General features: G+C 50.6%; 2 protein-coding genes across 9 annotated transcripts in view; one reads left to right on the top strand and one right to left on the bottom strand.

Annotated features, from left to right (window-relative positions):
* Mgrn1 (mahogunin ring finger 1) overlaps positions 1-5285 on the bottom strand; it is a 47457-nt gene extending 42172 nt beyond the window's left edge. For 7 of the 8 annotated variants that reach the window (XM_034508089.2, XM_034508095.2, XM_034508091.2 and 4 more), the window contains exon 1: positions 5043-5284. In XM_034508089.2, coding sequence (XP_034363980.1) covers positions 5043-5130 — 88 coding nt within the window. In that variant the 5' untranslated portion in view covers positions 5131-5284. Of the gene's footprint in view, positions 1-5042 lie in introns of all 8 variants that reach the window. The other variant, XM_034508093.2, reaches the window with a different exon arrangement.
* A 5156-nt stretch (positions 5286-10441) lies between these two features.
* Ubald1 (UBA like domain containing 1) lies at positions 10442-15826 on the top strand. The gene is made up of 3 exons (XM_034508087.2): positions 10442-11312; positions 14224-14283; positions 14752-15826. Exons 1-3 carry the CDS (start codon positions 11193-11195, stop codon positions 15100-15102), a joined length of 531 nt encoding a protein of 176 aa, XP_034363978.1. The 5' UTR covers positions 10442-11192; the 3' UTR covers positions 15103-15826.
* Positions 15827-17516: the final 1690 nt, after the last annotated feature.

The raw sequence follows: 17516 nt of genomic DNA, 5'->3' as shown, positions 1-17516 counted from the left end.
CGGTTTGCGTGGCACATGTGAAGACCAGAGTGTGGAGCCCAGCATCCACAAAAAATGCTGGGTGAGCATAGTGGCCCACCTGCAACTGCAACCTCAGAAGGTTTAGGGTATGTCGAAACAAAGTGAATAGCTAGAATAGCTAAATCTGGCCAGTTCTGGGTTCAAGTGAGAGCTCCTGCCTCAACCAATGTACAGGCAGAGAGTAAACAAGGAAGGCAAAGACGGAAACTTCCACACACATTTATAAGATGCACACTGACGTGCACAAACCTAACACCACCCCCAAAACAAAGAAAATGTGTAATCTTAGGCTAGGCAAGAATTTCTTAATTATTACTCCAAAAGCATTATTCACATTAAAAACTGTTAAGCTGAGCCAGCTGTGATAGGTCCTCTCTGTAATCCCAGCATAAGAAGCTGAAGCAAGAGGATATCCATGAGAGCGAGGCCTCAAGGGCAGCACACTGAGTTCCAAAACAGATGGGCTCCAGAGTAAAAACTCTGTTGGAAATCAAAAACAAAACTCCAAATCAAAGAGCTCAAGAGATAGCCCAGTAGTTGACAGCACTTGCTGCTCTTACAGAGGACCACACAGTGGTCATGACAATCTCTAAGTCCAGTTCCAAAAGGTCACATGCCTTCTGCCTTCCAAGGGCAGCAGGGCACTCATGTGGTTTACACACACATGTAAGCAAAACACTTATTCACATAAACAAATCAATTTAAAACATCTTTTTAAGTACTTAAGAGCTGGCTGCCCGCTGGGCGGTGGTGGCGCACGCCTTTAATCCCAGCACTTGGGAGGCAGAGGCAGGCGGATTTCTGAGTTCGAGGTCAGCCTGGTCTACAGAGTGAGTTCCAGGACAGCCATGGCTACACTGAGAAACCCTGTCTCGAAAAACAAAACAAAACAAGAGCTGGCTGCCCTTCTACAAGACTTTCAGGGGATCTGCCACCCTCTCCTGGCTTCCACTGGCACCAGACAAGCATGTGGTACACAGACATGCTTATAGACAAAACACCCGTAAATATAAAATTAAATTAATTCCAGAACCTAGGAGACAAAGGCAAGAAGGTCTCAGTGAGTTTCAAAGCCAGCCTGGTCTTCACAGAATTCGAGGTCAGCAAAAGTTGTAGGTGGCATGAACACCTTTGTGCTCACAGATATGCACTAGGGAACCTGGAGTGTTCAGCACTTCAACATTCCCTCGAATGTTCCCACTTCAAAGGAAGGGATCCCAGATATTGAGACTGAAAAGCTAGATGCTGAGTTCTAGAAGGCAAATTCCAAGCTAACTTGATGAGTGTAGTCTCCAAAAAAATAAAAGCATTAAGTGGAAGAAGCCAGCTACACATACAACAGCTCTAGATTGTATGGTTCCATTTATGTGAAATATCCAGAAAAGAAAACTTGCAAAGACAGAAATCTGAACAGTGCTCATGCTACCAACACTGACTACAACCTGGCACAAAGTGACTTCGGGGAGGGAAGGGTCACAAGTGTGGGTACAATTCCACCCACTTACTAAAAATCCACTCACGTTTACAATGGGTCAGGAACATGGTACACAAATTATACATCAACAAAGCTGTTAAGAGTAAAATAAATGGGATGAAAGCAAAGCAGATATGAATTCAAGTTCTCATTGTTGACAACACATGATAAAACTCCCTAAGAAAGAAAACTGGGCAGTATGAGATGCTAAACATTACTTGGGGAGCTGGAGAGATAGTGGTTAAATCCACTTGCTTTTCCAGAGGAGCCAGGTTCAATTCCTAGCACCCCAGAGTGGTTCCCTCCAGTTCCAGAGATCACTCTCTTCTAGTCTCTATGGGCACCAAGCATTCATATGATGCACACACATACGTACCGACAAAACATTCACATATAAAATAAAAAATAAACACATCTAATAAAATTTGTTTTAAAAAAATTGCTTGGGCCGGGCGGTGGTGGCGCACGCCTTTAATCCCAGCACTTGGGAGGCAGAGGCAGGCAGATTTCTGAGTTCGAGGCCAGCCTGGTCTACAGAGTGAGTTCCAGGACAGCCAGGGCTACACAGAGAAACCCTGTCTTGAAAACAAAACAAAAAAAACAAAAAAAAAAAAACAAAACAAAAACAAAAAAATTGCTTGGAAGCCGGGCAGTGGTAGTGCACACCTTTAATCCCAGCACTTAGGAGGCAGAGGCAGGTGGATTTCTGAGTTTGAGGCCAGCCTGGTCTACAGAGTAAGTTCCAGGACAGCCAAGACTAACAGAGGAACACTGTCTTGAAAAACCAAAAAAAAAAAAAAAAAAAAAAAAAAAAATTGCTTGGGCTGTAACAATGGTACTTGCTCTTGTAACTGGCCCGATTTCAGTTCCCAGTACTGACAGAGCAAACAACAACTGTCTGTCCAAAGGGTCCGATGCCCTCTCACAGGTACTGCATGCACCGGACATGTGGGTACAACATAAAATAAAAATGATACTTTTTTTTTTTTTGACATAGGATCTCTCACTATGCAGTCCTGTAGACCAGGCTGGCCTAGAACTTACAAAGATCCTCCTATCTCTGCTTCCCAAAAGCTAGGACTAAAGATGTCCACCACCTAAATAAATGTAGCTTTAAAGAAAATAAATACAAAAATTAGCACGCTTTTCCTTGAAATTCAAATAAAGAAAACCAGCAGAAGGCTGAAAATACAATTTTGTACAGTTGAACGATTCATGGGAGTACCCTCCAAGTGTTCCTTAATATCTCCTCATCCCGAGCTGGAACATAAGATCTGGAGGGCCCCATGGTAAGTGAAAGACTATGAGAGAACTATGAAAGACACATTGTTTATATTGTTATCCAAAAGGGTATGAAACAGAGTAGGTGTCATCTGCCAGCACCAAACACTTATGGAACAAACAAAAATCTTTGGACTGGGCAGGCCCAGAACTCAGCAATGTATGAATGGCAGCCCAGTCAAGCTCAGGTGGCCCAAGCTATTTTAAAGACACACACACACGGGAAAAGGGGAGGCAGACAGACACTGACCGACTGACCTCACCTGCTGTGCCAGTACTGTCTATCCACTGCTGGCTAGAATGTTCTGAGACGGATTCTGAAACCCCATCCAGGTCGGAGGAATGTCTGAGCAACCAGAAATGCCTACTTCTGTGGGTCTGCAGTGTGTGCACAGACCACACACTGTTGTTTTATGCAACTGCCTAAGTGAAGGGACATTAATAGTGCTCAAGTACCAGATGAGGGAACAGTAAGCTAGCTTTGTAGTATTGTCACACCACTGCCAAATACAGGTAGGGTCTGGGCCAGTCACCTAGTTACCTTTGAAGCAGTTACAGTAGCCAACATTTGCAGAAGAATTCTTATGTGCCTGGCATAGTTCTAAGCACTACAAATTAGTAACACTTTTTACAGAAGAGGAAACTGAGACGCCAATAAGCAAACTTAACCAAGGTCACTCAGCAGAAGACAAAGAGGATCTCAGTGGAGGGGTAACAACAACAACTGTTGTCTTAGATGTGCAGACATTAGCCCTTTAAGTCTCCACAGGAACCTCTGGAGCAGCAGCCTGTACTAATGATACACACAGACAAGGAGGTCTCCCTACACTGACATGTGATTCCATCCCATTCACTAAAAAGTGTCACTAAATAGTGCCAGTTTCCTGTTCTTTCATCCTGGGAGTTCCCAGATCTTCACACTAACAGAATAGTTTCTCAAACTTGAGTGGGCATCAAACATATCAAAGAAAATGAGCTTTAAAATGCAGGTCCCTTGGCCAAAACAAGTCTTGAAGCACAGCCTGAAATATTTAACAAGCTATCCAACTAATCGGAGCAGATTCTTCTGAACCACACAGGAAATCTGGCTGGGTTGGTCTGAAAACACCTGAAGACCAAACATCACACTGAACATTCAGAAGACTGGATCTAAAGGCTCAGTGTTCTACCCCGCCAAGAAATTGTGCAGAAGTAAATGTAACTGACAAGGTACCAGGCATCGCTGTGTGTAGCAGGACCACCTGCAATCTCAGCACCAGAAGCCTAAGACTGGAGAACTGTGTACCAGGCCAACCAGAGCTACATAACAGGGCTTTTGTCACAGAAAAAGGCCTGGTCTAGGAATGTGACTAAGTTAATATAATGCTTGACTAGCATGCACTCAGTGCCCTGAGTTCAAATCTCCAGCACATCATAAAACTGAGCAGAGTGGTGCACATCTCAAATCAAATCCCAGCAGTGGGAGGGTAGAGGCAGGAGGACCACTGTTTGCTCAATGTCACTCTCATAAGGAGTTTGAGCCATCCTGGGCTACATGACTATATGACATCCTGTCCTTATTTTAAACACACACACACACACAGAGAGAGAGAGAGAGAGAGAGAGAGAGAGAGAGAGAGAGAGAGAGAGAGAGAGAGAAAATGAATATGAATGAGAATAGAAGCAAGGCTCCCCTGGATCTCACATCTGATGCTGTTTCCAACTCTGCCTCCATCCAGCTCCCATAATCTACCAGTGCGTTTCTGCCCTGAACAAGAGGGGAAGGTCAGTAGTCCTCTCTAACCATTCCAACCATTATCCTGTCCTCCAGTGGAACCCAGTATTTCCCTATCAATCATCTCCCTAGGTCAAACACTAGTGCCCCTCACTCGCACGGGAAAAGGAAAGCCTGGGTCCAAATTCTAATGAGTTGTCACAATCCGGGCCGGTCTTCATTCCTCCAAAGACGGCGACCCCACAGGGGTGAGGCAGTCCTCACTACAATGCAGTCTGATCCCAGAGATGCCAAGCACCGGTGCATACAGAGGCTGTGCAAAGTGAGTGGACCAAGGTCACCAATTAAAAAGGGGCCACGAAAGGTGCCGACTGAGACCAGCAGGGCTAGCCAGGGCCGCAGCCACGCCTCAAACTCCACAGGTACCGGGAAGGGGCACTGAAGGAGGGTCCGCGGCAGGGCAGGGCGCTCGCGCGTCGAGTCCCCGGGCCTCCTGGCGTCCCCACTCCTCATTCCAGCCCCCTTCCGCGGTCCTAGTCCTCCGAAGCTCACCGGACTTCGGAGGGTAGCGATAGGCCGAGTTGGCCTGAATGTCGATGTCCTCCACGCCCGCGATGCGGCGACTCAGGATGGAGCCCATGGTGCGCGTTTCTGTGGGCCAGCCGGAGAGGAGGGGGGTGACGGCTGCGGCGTCCTCACGCAGACATGGCCCAGACCAGGCCGCACAGACCCGAACCCACCGCCGCCGCCGCGGCACCTCTCCACAGCCCCCGCCCCCGGCCGCCCCGGCCTAGGCCCGGAGCCCCGCCCCGCCCCGCCCCGCCCCGCCCCCGCCCCGCAGTTCCAGGGGAAATGGAGTCCACGCCGGGCCGCCGATGCGCCTGCGCACTACGCTTCCCAGGATTGCGGGGGGGGGGGGGGGCCATCACGTGAGTTGCCACGATGGGATGAACCAAGAGGCCGGTGCTGTGGGGTTATTTCCTTCTTACGACGATAACCTCTGCCGCCCCGCTGGATATTGAAAACGGAATGCCTCTGTTCTTTCATCTTCTGTCGACATTTAGACACTCTCAGAAGTTCCGAGTGCTCCCATGTGAACCAGGTCTGAAAACCTCGACATTTCTACAGTGGCTCTCCCCTACTTCCCAAGGTTCTTTTCCGGTCCTCTCAGCCTCGAAGGGAATACCTTTAACCTGACGGGAACTGGGTAACCTTAGAGGAATGCAGAACTTGATTGAGCCTTGGTCAAAAAGTCGAAACATTTACAGTGGACACGTGATTTTCAGAAGACAGATTTCCTCCCCCTTTCACACATAGGGAAACTGAGGCACAAAAGCAGGGCAGACTGCAAGAAATATGTTAAAAGCAAATTCAGAAAAATCAGGATACCGATTGTAACATTACAATTTAACAAGCTATACCCTGGCTTTTCACAGGCATGCTTTGAGTATGCCAAGGCTTGTTTTTATGATTCTCAGATGAGTTATTTCTTAGAAGTGCCTCCCAACTTGAACCTGCTGTTCCAGGAGAGCAGCTAGAGAGACCAGCAGATAGTGAAGTATCAGTGAATTCACCATAGTACACACTAAACTATACTACACCTGAATGCAAAGTCCTCTGGATCCTCCCACTGTTCTTGTAGATAAGGTGAAGTGCATAGGCCTTGATGAATGAAGAGCCTCAAGTAAGGAAGAAAATATCCTCGAGCAGCCATGGGTGCGCGTCGGTGCGGCCTGGCCTGGGCCATGTCCATGTGAGGACGCTGCAGCCATCACCCCCTCCTCTCCGGCTGGCCCACAGAAACGCTCACCATGGGCTCCATCCTGAGTCGCCACATTGCAGGCGTGGAGGACATCGACATTCAGGCCAACTCGGCCTATCGCTACCCTCCTAAGTTCAGTGAAGGCAGAGGAAAATATCAAGAATTGATAGAGCTGTGTGAGGAGGTGATCAGAATGGCTGAATGATGGAATAACATAAATAACTGAATATAATAATATTCAAACCATGAAGGGCTAGCCCTAGAACCAGTGCAATGGAGAGAGTGGCTATCCAATTGGAGGGCATGCTCAAGGTTGCCATTCACCAGAGACCATGTTGTTGAGACTAATAGGACACCAGAGGTCCTCCAAAGCTCAACTAAGGAGTAGCAATGGGCATCCTAAGATGCTAGATGAAACTCTAGATTTCCTGGCTGGAAACTCGTTCCTTACACTGGAAACAAAGATCCACAGTCTAAAGCAGAATCTACCTGCTGGACTGTCTTTGTTCCTCAAGGGGCAGGCTCCACCATCCACCTCTACTGTGCCTCCTGCCCAGGCAACCTCCTCCATCCCTGAAGAGTCAAGCTTTTGGTTATCTTTTGGCTAATGCTACTCTAGAGAAATTGTGTTAAGAGATCTCTGAATTTCTTCAAACTCAAAAGTACACCAGCAAACTAGCACTATGGACCAGTTGAGAAAAAAAAAAACATAATCTCTTCATAAACATATTTGGAATCACAAGGCTTAGCACACACTAATGACTATTATGGAGATGTGCCTAGACTAATGGAAGCAAGGCCCTGATTATGGAATTTCACCAAGGATGCAATTTCAGTACATCTAGCTCACCAGCTGTACCTGAGGGAGAGACGTCTTGAACTCTGCATTGAAGACAGTCACTGGAAACTACATAGCTCCTCAGCATTCCACTACCCTCTGTGACCACGGCACATACTGCAACCAACTTAAGCTGCAGAGGAACCATGACTACCTGGCTCAAGTGCATCAGCCACAACACAGCTGCAGAGCAACATACTCTTGATGGGCAACCTGTCTGATGCATGGGAGAATCGAGTCCACCAACAACGTGGGTCACTGAGCTTGCATTTGCAACTGTACCAGAATATCTCAATCAGAATGTCAATTTCGCCAAGAATCTGGAAAGGTAAAATGAAATGACCCACATGTCACTAGGAAGAGTCCAGGTGTTTGATGTAACCTGAGCATATCTATCCTATAAAGTCTACTCTGGCTAAACGCCCCACCCCCAGTCGATAATGCCTGTCTGTATGTAGCCCAGGCTGGCCTCCAACTCATAATTCTGAGTGCTGAGTGTGTGTGTGTGTGTGTGCACAACCACGCCCAACCTCAGGACCAAACACATATGCTGTCATCTTGCCTGAGGGATCTATACATGTTCTCCTACTTAGTGCTCTGGCTGGAGTTCCATTTTCTATTTTCATTCCCAATTTACACAAGAGGAAAGTACTCCACATAGAAGAAAAGTGTCCCTACTCCAGTCACACAGTAGATGATGGCTGGTGCTGATTGTCAATCTAACAGAATCTCCAAGTACCTGGAGATGCTCTCCTAGGCACGCTTGTAGGGACTGTCTTTGATTGTATTCATTGATGTAGGAAGACACATCTTAACTGTGCTGAGTGGCAGCATTGCTCAAGCAGGGGACCCTGGACTGCATAAAATAGAGAAGCCTGGGCCACTGAGCACAGGTAAAGGTGCTTGCCACTGAGCCTGTGCTGCATCCCTGGAACCCAGCTAGCAGAAGGCAATGGACTCCAGAAAGTTTTGTTTTGCACTCCACACTTACACCATGGCATTCACACACCCACATAAACACACAAAAAATAAACATAAAATTAGGTGAAGTGAGCGTTGATCCTGTTCTCCTGATTCTGGATGCAATGTGACTAGCTGCTTCAGCTCCACCACCTTGACGATTCTGCCACAGCAGACCATACTCTGCAACTGGGAGATGCAGTAAATGCTTTCTACTTTGGATGTGTTGAACTCTTTGATCAATGAGCTTAAGACACCTGAACCTGGTATAGTCTTCTCTAAAAACTGAAAAAGAAAAGTTTCTTCTTGTGAAATCCTAACACTCTTATGCATATCTCATGGTACATATGCTATGTGAATGCTTTAACACACATGCATGCATGCCCTGAATTCAGTTTACTGCCTTCCCTGATCATGGAGAGGGAAAGTCCGGATGGCTCGGATTGTCTCAAGGAAATGAACACAGCAGGTGTTTTGCCAAGCAGACATCACAGATCCTGTGTTTGTCCACACCCTGTGGAAAATAAGCTTCACTATGAACATTTGAAAACATTAATTTTATTCAACAAATATCTATGGTGCAGCTACTCCATGCCAGGCATGAGTCAGGCAACAGAGATCAAATGACATAATAAAGGAGCCTGCAGACTAGAAATAGCATACCTCCATTGACGAGCTTTGTGAACTGAGACATTTCTCAACTTACTTGACCCTCAGGTAAGAGAAGGCTGGAAATGCCCTACTCTCTCACACACACTCTTCTGACCCAGACTTCTAAAAAAATCCAAAGTCCAGCCTCCAGCCAAGCAAATGGTGACTGAAAACAATGTTGTTTTCTTTCCCTGCCACCACTGGGGAAAAAAAGCTGGCTGGGGTAACTTGGGAGCAGGGTGACCTTCCCTTCTGTCAGCTCTATCTGTTCTGCCAGTGCAAGGCTTGCATGAAGTAGCTCTTTCTGGGCTGCAAAAGCCACTGAGGTGACTAGATAAGGTAGGGGTGTTTGTTTGTGCTCCTACATCCATGAACAAAAAGATCCCAACCCAATACTCAGCTTCCTTTGCCAGAAAGATCCAGCTGGTTCACTGGATGCCTGTTTTCTTTTAGCTCTAAACGTCACAAGTGTAAGGCTGAAATCCACCAAAAGCTCGCTTAATTATAAAAATGGGAATGGCACTCCCTAGTGTGCCCAATGCAGGATTGGAAAACAGATGCATGCCAGGTCTTGTACACAGAGTACCAGGCCTTTTGATAGGTCGGTCAGTCATGCTCATCCGTCCCACACTGCACAGTGAGGAGAGTTCCCACACAAGAGTGGAACTTAAAGGAACAGCAGTCAAAAATGCCATCCAGGTCTGTCTGTCAACCTACCCACAAAGTCCTTCAGGCTTTGTTAGTCTCCATGGCAACAGTGGAATCAGAGCTGCCTCTTACTGTGATTTCCTTGTGTATTTGCTTTGCCTACAATAATGCACATGCATGGTACTTCCTAGAGATAAAAGCATGTTCTCAGCAAACGCAAAAAATATTTTGGTACTATTGCTTTGCAAAGAATACTGCTGAGTGAACCCTCAAAAGGCAGCGAGGAGGCTGAAACCTTACTTCCTGTGGAGATGGGAAAGATGCCTAAGAAAGGGAGACATTCACTTGTCCTGCTGCTACCCATAAACTAAATTCGAAGCTCTCAGAGTCCTCCCAGCTTCCCCACCCCCTTTCTTCCGTACAGTCCTACCCAGGGACCTTTCAGTCCACTGCCCACCTGCTTCCCATCTTCCTGCAGCCACCCTATCGGGGAGCCCTTAGGAGTGAGGGGCTAGTAAGAATTCCACCTCCCTAGGTATCAACTGGGCCCCACGCCTTTACAGCCTCAGCGGTCCTAGCAAAGAACAAGGGATCCGGTGTATTAAAACGTCTCAGCAGCCCGCAGTCTGCTCCCGGGGCCTGCTCTTACTTCCTCGGGTAGTGTCGGTATAACGACTGGCCCGTTTGCTCAAGCTTTGACCTGACTGGTCAAGTAGAACCGGGCTGGTTCTACTTAGCAGGAGGTCACGGCGCTTAAAGGAGCGTACGGCAAGGGCACGAAGAGCAAAGAATCCAGGCAACGATACTCAGTGGAGGGAACAACTGACAGCCTTCTCCCCCCACCAGCTTCTGGGCCACTCTTCCGTTTCCGACCCGCCACTCGCCCACCCGCGACGTCAACCGGAAGTGGCATGTGCGGGGCTGTAAACACGGCCTGCGACACCCCACACCCTGCTCCCGCCACGCCCCCATACCACGTGATGCGCCCGCCCCCGCCGCGGCCTCATTGGGCGGCCAGCTTTGTTTACCTTATATGGCCAGGTCCTAACACCCCGTGACGGCCCATTGGTACAGTCGCGGCCTCACTCAGGTGACGTCACCGGGACAGAAAGATGCAAATAAACCGGGGCATTGTGGGAATGGCAGTCGTGGCCGCTTCCGTATGTGCTCCGAGCGGTCCTGTCGTCAGCAGGCTGCTGGAAGTTTTTCTTCTTTTGCGTGGTTAAGTGGGAGTCGTAGGGAAGGGGACTCCAAGGCTCCAGAGCAGGGGCTGTCCTTTTTCTAGACGCTCTCCCTGCACGACAGGCCAAGAGTCAGGCAAGGATGCCTTGCAAGCTCTGGAAGGCTTCCAGGAGGTGGTGATTTCTAACAGCACCTCGAAAGGCAGATAGTCAGCTACACCGGGCGTTTTTTCAAGTTTTTTCAAGGACTTTAGGGGCCTTGCAGCCTAGGGCACTGGAGTAGGATCAAAGCTTTCCTAGTCCCCTAAAAGCGCGCCTACTACTGTGATGCTAAGCACAGCAGGATGCAAGACCTCTGGGGCCCAGTGAGGCGGCAAGCTTGTGTTGTGGTCCATGATCCCCAACTTCGCATCTCAGCCTGGGGCGGGGGCTGCGTGCCCCACTGAGATCCACTAGAGAGAGGGCGTCCACGCTCCTCCCCGGTCCGTTCGGCGGGGGCGTCGCGGACTACACATCCCAGCATGCTTCGCCGGCCGCCGGGCAGCGAGGCGCGGTGAGTCAGAGCGCACAGTAAATATTTGTATTAGCCGGGGCCGGCTCGCTAATGGTGGACGCGTGAGGCTAGCGCGTAGGGAGGCCGGAGCGGGCTGCGCGGCGGCGCCATGTCCGTGAACATGGACGAGCTCAAACACCAGGTCATGATCAACCAGTTCGTGCTGACGGCGGGCTGTGCGGCCGACCAGGCGAAGCAACTGCTACAAGCGGCCCACTGGCAGTTCGAGGTGCGTAGGGGAACCGAGAACGGGTGCGGGCGGCGTGGACACGTGCCGGGGTGCGGGCTGCGGGCTTCATCGACCGCCAGGCCTGAGCCCCGGAAACCCCGCTATCAGGACGGGACACCCTGCCTCCGGTCCCGGTAACGGCTGAGAACGAAACAGAGGGCCGCTTGTAAGACGCCCAGGGCCGGGCCGGAGGCGGAGTCGCTCGGAGTGAGCGGTCCCAGGGTCGGTTTGCCCGGTGGGCAGCTTGCGGCGTGTGCGCACACGTACATGTGGATTTGTATTTACGCACGCACAGCGCTTGGGCGTCAGCAGGGCACATCGAAGGTTGTGGGCATGTGGGCGCGTGTGCGGACTCGAAGCCTGGCTCGAGTGTGTGTCTGATACAGGATACCCTTGTGTCTTGTTTGTTGTGTGTGCAGCGTATACATAGGTGGTGGTTTGCTAATGGTAGCCATGCTGGCTATGGTGCGGTGTGTGTGCACGTACGGCATGGAGTGTATGGGTGGTGTGCAGGAGCCTCAGAGTAAACTAGGAGAATCTGTATAAGTGTAGCCTACTCCGAAGGGGTCACTGGGGCGGGATCCTTATGAAGGCCTGGGTATCCTCGGGCCTGACAAGGGAATTTGTACCTTGGGATGGTGTAGTGTATATGGTTTATTAATTTTAGGGCACTTTAGACAGAAGATGGGAAAGTCAGTCTGGCTCCCACCTACTCCCTGGTTTCTCTTGACCCGTAGAATAGTGTGCCCAGTCTTTTGTGTTACTGAGATGCCTGCTTTCCTCTAACTCAAAATCCCACATTCACTCCTTGTGGGCATCTTGAGGCTAGAGGGCTTGGAGCTGTGTCCCTTACAGGTGTGAGTCACAGCCAGAGCCAGGCTAGTAATCTGCCCAGTTAGAGACCCCAGAGCTTGGTTTCCCAATGGGAAAGGAAGTGCCAGGAAGTGGAGACCAAGGCTTAACTTCCTGGTGCAGGATCAGAACCTCCCAGCCTGGGAAGACAGTAGCCCTTCCAGCTCTGTAAACCAAGCCTTTGCTCTGTTTACCTACTCCCTGCTAGACTTCCAAGCCAATGTCCCTATGCAGGAGAAGGGAGGCTTTCTCCTATAGCCTCGGTGTCCTTAACTCCCTGGAGGTAGCAGTGTTTGTCAACCTCTAAGGCCTGAAGGCTCTGCCCTCCATCCCCTCCCCCCTGCAGCCCCACCCCAGGGAAGTGCCCTACTCCTCAGCGGTGATCAGCCTTAATCTGCCCTGTTGTCTCTGGGGTTGAATGTGGTAGAACTTGTAAAACCACATTTGTGGCAGTTGCTGGAGCCCAGTGGCTCTGCTTGCAGGTCCTTGCCTGAGGCTGGGCAGGCAGGTGTCTCTTGGGAAATGGACTGTGTGGAAGACTCAGCACATCTATCAGTGTGGGCCAGGCTAGAGGGAATAGACTAAAATATATGGCTACCAAGATTAGGGAAAACTGTCTTCGGGAGGACCAGGGACTTCTGCAGCCTGGAAACCGAGACTGACTGACATGGATAGGTTCTCTGTGCTCTGGGCTTCCAGAGTCTCCCTGTCACCATGTACAAAATGAAGAGTAAGCTGTGAACTCCCCTTGACCTGAGGCATCTGCCTAGGAGTGAGGGGTTCCTCATAGTTAGTCCTCCCCCACCCTCCTGGTTGGTAGCACATTCCAGGCAGTGTTTCTGGGTCACGGTCTCAAATTCAGGTGCTAATGGGGGCAGAGGCTGGGGGTGGGAGCACCTCTGTATAGTTGCCCAGATGCTTCTCCATGGAGAACTCACAGTGTCCTTTGGAGGACAGTACCAAGTGTGTCATGTTGGGGTCCTGGGCTAGAAGAGCAGCTTGCCAGGGGGTCTTGAGTAACACCAAGCTCATCCCCACTCCACTGTTTGGGAACATTGGTGTTGGGCGTCTCCAGCAGGGTATTCCCAGAATAATTCATTTGCATGTGCTTGAAGGAGAAATAAAAAGAGCAAGCCCTGTAGTCAGACTGGGTTTCTGGTGAGAAATCAGGCATGGGACTCACAGTCCTGCTGGCTCCCCTAGTGAGTTAGAGGACTCCTCACCGGCCAGTTTCACAACAGCACCCAGTTTCCTCTTTTTCTGAATCAGGCCAAGGCAGGACATGGTCAGCGTAGACACCATCCTTTGGGTTCCCTGAGGCCACCTTGGAGCTCCCTTCCCCAGTGACACAGGCTTTTCCCTCTGAGTCCTCTTTCACCACACTCTCTGGCCAGTCCTGAGTGTTGGCCTAGAGTCCTAGTCCAGGGTTCTGGTCCTAATCCCACCTCATGCTAGCCAAGGGTCTTATGTCACTTCATTCTCAATTTTCCCATCTGTAAAATGGAGGACACCAATTCTAGCCTGTAGGTGTGATGCTGTGTCCCTGTTTTGATAGAGCTCCACTCAGAGAGGCTGTAGCTCGAACAACAGGTGGCTAGGGAGCTGTCCCATAGCAGTCATGGGAGCAGTCTTTCTCTAGCTATCTATGTTAGGGACATCCCTCCAGAGACAGAAGTTATGCTAAGAAGTCTCTAACTTCTACACTGAGACGCACTCTTTTGAGAATCCCCTGGTTTGTATATGATATGGAGGCTCAGAGAAGGGTGGAGATTTGTGCCCCCAACCCAGTTGAGGTGACAGACCCAGGCCACAGTAGAGTCCAGAAAAGTCACAGTGACAATGTTAGAGTGTGGGGCAAGGGTTCATTAGGCCACAGTTCCCTGGATGCTGGAAGCGATGCTATGAGCATCCTTACTGCTCATCCAGCCTGCTGGGAGTTCCATGAGATTTCGTCATGTGATGGCCTCAGACACACTGCTGGGACCTCAGTTCACCCTGTCTCTCTGGGATGGTTGGACGACAGGTCTTAAGAGGGTAAACACAGCCTTTCTCTCTGCAGACAGCTCTCAGCGCCTTTTTCCAGGAGACCAACATCCCCTATAGCCACCACCACCAGATGGTAAGTATCCCCTGAGACCCAAAAGTGGCAACACTGGTGACTCCCAGTCGGGGTAGGGGGAGGCTGAATTTACTAGCTACACCTAGTGAAACCTCAGGTGGAGGAGGGTGGTCAGTGGAATGAAGGCGTTCTTCAGGTGTGGGCAACCTGGGCCCTGGAGAACACTGGCTCTTGGAGCTCAGCTCCCGCCAGGCTGTCTGCCAGGGCTGCCATACTGACCACGGGCTAGAAAGCCTCAAGGCCGAGGCAGCAGGCATTGTGCCAGGTGCTATGGTCTCCATGATGCCAGACTAACCCATCTTTCTAATGCCTTTTCCTGTAAACTGTTCCCTGGGTGGTGGGCCAACTGGGGCCAGATGCAGCCCAAGTGACTCCCAGTAACTTCTGGGCATGTCGCCTTTTTAGAGGCAGCAAAGGTCCTACCAGGAAAAGGTGCTCAATCCTCCGTCTGTGCTTTCTCCCCCACAGATGTGCACTCCTGCCAACACCCCTGCCACGCCCCCCAACTTCCCTGATGCCCTCACCATGTTCTCCCGTCTCAAGGCCTCTGAAAGCTTCCACGGTGGTGGCAGCAGCGGCAGCCCAATGGCTACGTCGGCCACGTCACCCCCACCACACTTCCCCCATGCCACTGGCAGCTTTGCAACACCCAGCTGGCCAACTGCAGCCTCGCCCCCAGGAGGCCCACAGCACCACCAGCCGCAGCCGCCCCTGTGGACTCCGGCACCCCCTTCCCCGACTTCAGACTGGCCTCCTCTGGCTCCCCAACAGGCCACCTCAGAACCAAGGGCCCACCCTGCCATGGAGGCAGAGAGATAAGGGAGGCCCCTCCCCCCTCCCGGAGGCCAGAACCCCGTGGGGTGGGGGAGAGGATGTCTCCGTGGGCCCCTTCACCCCTCCTCTGTCTGCAGCCCTATACCCCAGAGCCCTGGAGGGGAGAGACTGGACTCTAGCCAGGCAGTCTTGTGCACAGCTGCACGCACGCAAGTTCACAGCACAGGCACCCCCAGCTCGCATGGATCTGACTCAAAGTGGCTTGGGTGCCCAGTGGGCAGCACCTTGGAGACCAACCAGCCATCCCAATGAAGACTTACCTGCCTGGCCCCACCACCTGGAGTGTTTCAGAGAATCACTTGGTGGCAGAGACATGGCTGACTCCTGTCTTGGGGTCAGTAGGCCTAGATCCTTACCCTTGGGAATGCAGAGCCTTCTCCGCATGTGTGCGTGTAGCTGTGTCTTATGTATTTATATGTATGTCGCTCTTCAAAAGCAGCCTAGTTTATGGGGCAGCTGGACTTTGCATGTTAGAGTGAGCCCCTAGCCCCTTGGCCCACCACCCCGTTGTCCGAAGGGCCCTGTCTCACTCCATCTCCTTATCTGCCAACATTGCTGTTTCCTGCAAAGGATTATGGGAAACTCCAGGACTCTTCTACCCAGCCCCAGCCTGCAAGGGTTCCCTGCATGCCTCTTCCCAAGACCCCAGGGGTACCTGGTCCCCATTTCCTATCCCTCTTTTAACAAAAGAGAAAAGAGTTCCAAACCACCACCAGGCTCTGTAGTCTTGCCTCATGTATCCTGGGTGTTGCTGGCTGGCTCTGGAAGGGGTGCTAGGGTAAATAAGCCATCTCTAGCTCCACACTTTCCTGTCTACTGTCCTGTGTACATGGTCTGAAATCATCTTGCCTACCAGAGCCTGTCTTTGCTAAGTTTCCTAGCTTTTGTTCCTTCCTCTTTCTTAACCCCTTTCCTGATGAAATAGAGGGGTCTTAGTCCTGTCTGCCTGGGCTTCACATGGATCTGCTTGGACCTTAAGCCTAGCCACCAACTGTAGGGCCTGGTGGGGCTCCTTTACCAACTGGGATACTTAAATGGAGAGAGAGAATGAGGAGGGAGGGAGGGAGGGAGGTGTGTTTGGCCCAAGTCTTAACTCTACAGCTTCTCCACCCAGGGATGATAGGAAATTGTTCCTAGGGGATCTGATCCTATGGGCCATCTGCCATGCAGGGTGGCCCTGTGGGCTATGCATGATGCATGGCCTAATGTCAGTTTTTAAATGCCCAGCAGGCCCTGGGTGGCCTGTGATGGACCATACTGGCCCTGCTTAAAATGGTGTTTCATGGCAAAGTGGAAAACATCATTACCCTAGAGCTTAGTTCATACATGAAATCTCAGTGTGTAGCCCACACCCCAAGTCAGAATCTTAACATGAGCCCCTGCTTCTAAGTACACAGTGAAGTTTTTTGCCACTGCCCCAACAAGGTTTCTCTGTGTCACCCTGGCTGGCCTGGAGTTCACTGTGGGACCAGGCTGACCTTTAACCCAGAGATCCACCTGCCTCTGCCTCCCAAGTGCTGAGATTAAAGACGTGAGCCACCACCTGGCTGACACTGGAGTTTTAAGAAGTACCCTTGAGATGTGTAACATGCTGGAACTGAGGCTGGCTGCCATTGAGCCTGGCTGTTTGAGGAGGCTCCTGAGAGTTGGGCCTGGGGATCTCAAGTGGTTACACACACGAAGGCAGAAAGGACTTTTTGTCCTCAGCACTGTTAACATCTGGGCGAAAGTGTCCTTATAGTGAGGACTGTCTTATATACAGTGTGATGCCCAGTGTTCTAGAAGCCTACCCAACAGATCAGTTTGCACCAATCAGGTAGTGGTGATCAGAGCCCACTGTAGATATTGCTGACATCCTCTCCTCTGGAGATGGACATTGCTAGTCACAGGGTTCACATACTTAGCTGCCCTAAACAGACCCCAGGTCTCCCCACCCATCTACATCAGTGCTGGGAAGAGTAGCATGTAGACAGCAGTGATCCCTCTGCCTACACTAACAACCATTCACTTACACTTGGAAAAGGTAAGCTTTCTGGTGTGTCAATTCTACTTCAAAGCTGTTGCTAAAAATAAACCGCTCCCACTACCAGGTGGTTCTGATGCAGCAGCTAAGCACACAGCCACCCGTCTCCTGATCTCCTAGCTTGTAGAAGGATAAGGGTATTCTGAGTGCTGCAAGTGGTTTGGTTTCAAAGCAGGGTTTTACTGTGTGGTCCAGGCTAACCTTGAACTCTCCTCCTACAGGCTGGGTTCACAGATGTGAGTCATTTTAATCCGTTTTAAGTGCTTGCCAAACATCCTGAACTCCAGCCTTTTTAGAACTACCTGGGATGAGGATCCCAGATACTCGAGTCTGTAGGATGCTGGAGCCTTGCTGCTGGGACACAGGGCTGGAGCGC

This window comes from Arvicanthis niloticus, chromosome 6, assembly GCF_011762505.2.
Source record: "Arvicanthis niloticus isolate mArvNil1 chromosome 6, mArvNil1.pat.X, whole genome shotgun sequence".
Taxonomy (NCBI): Eukaryota; Metazoa; Chordata; class Mammalia; order Rodentia; family Muridae; genus Arvicanthis; species Arvicanthis niloticus.
The sequence above is the reverse complement of the archived record's forward strand: the minus strand, read 5'-3'. Positions and strand labels throughout refer to the sequence as shown.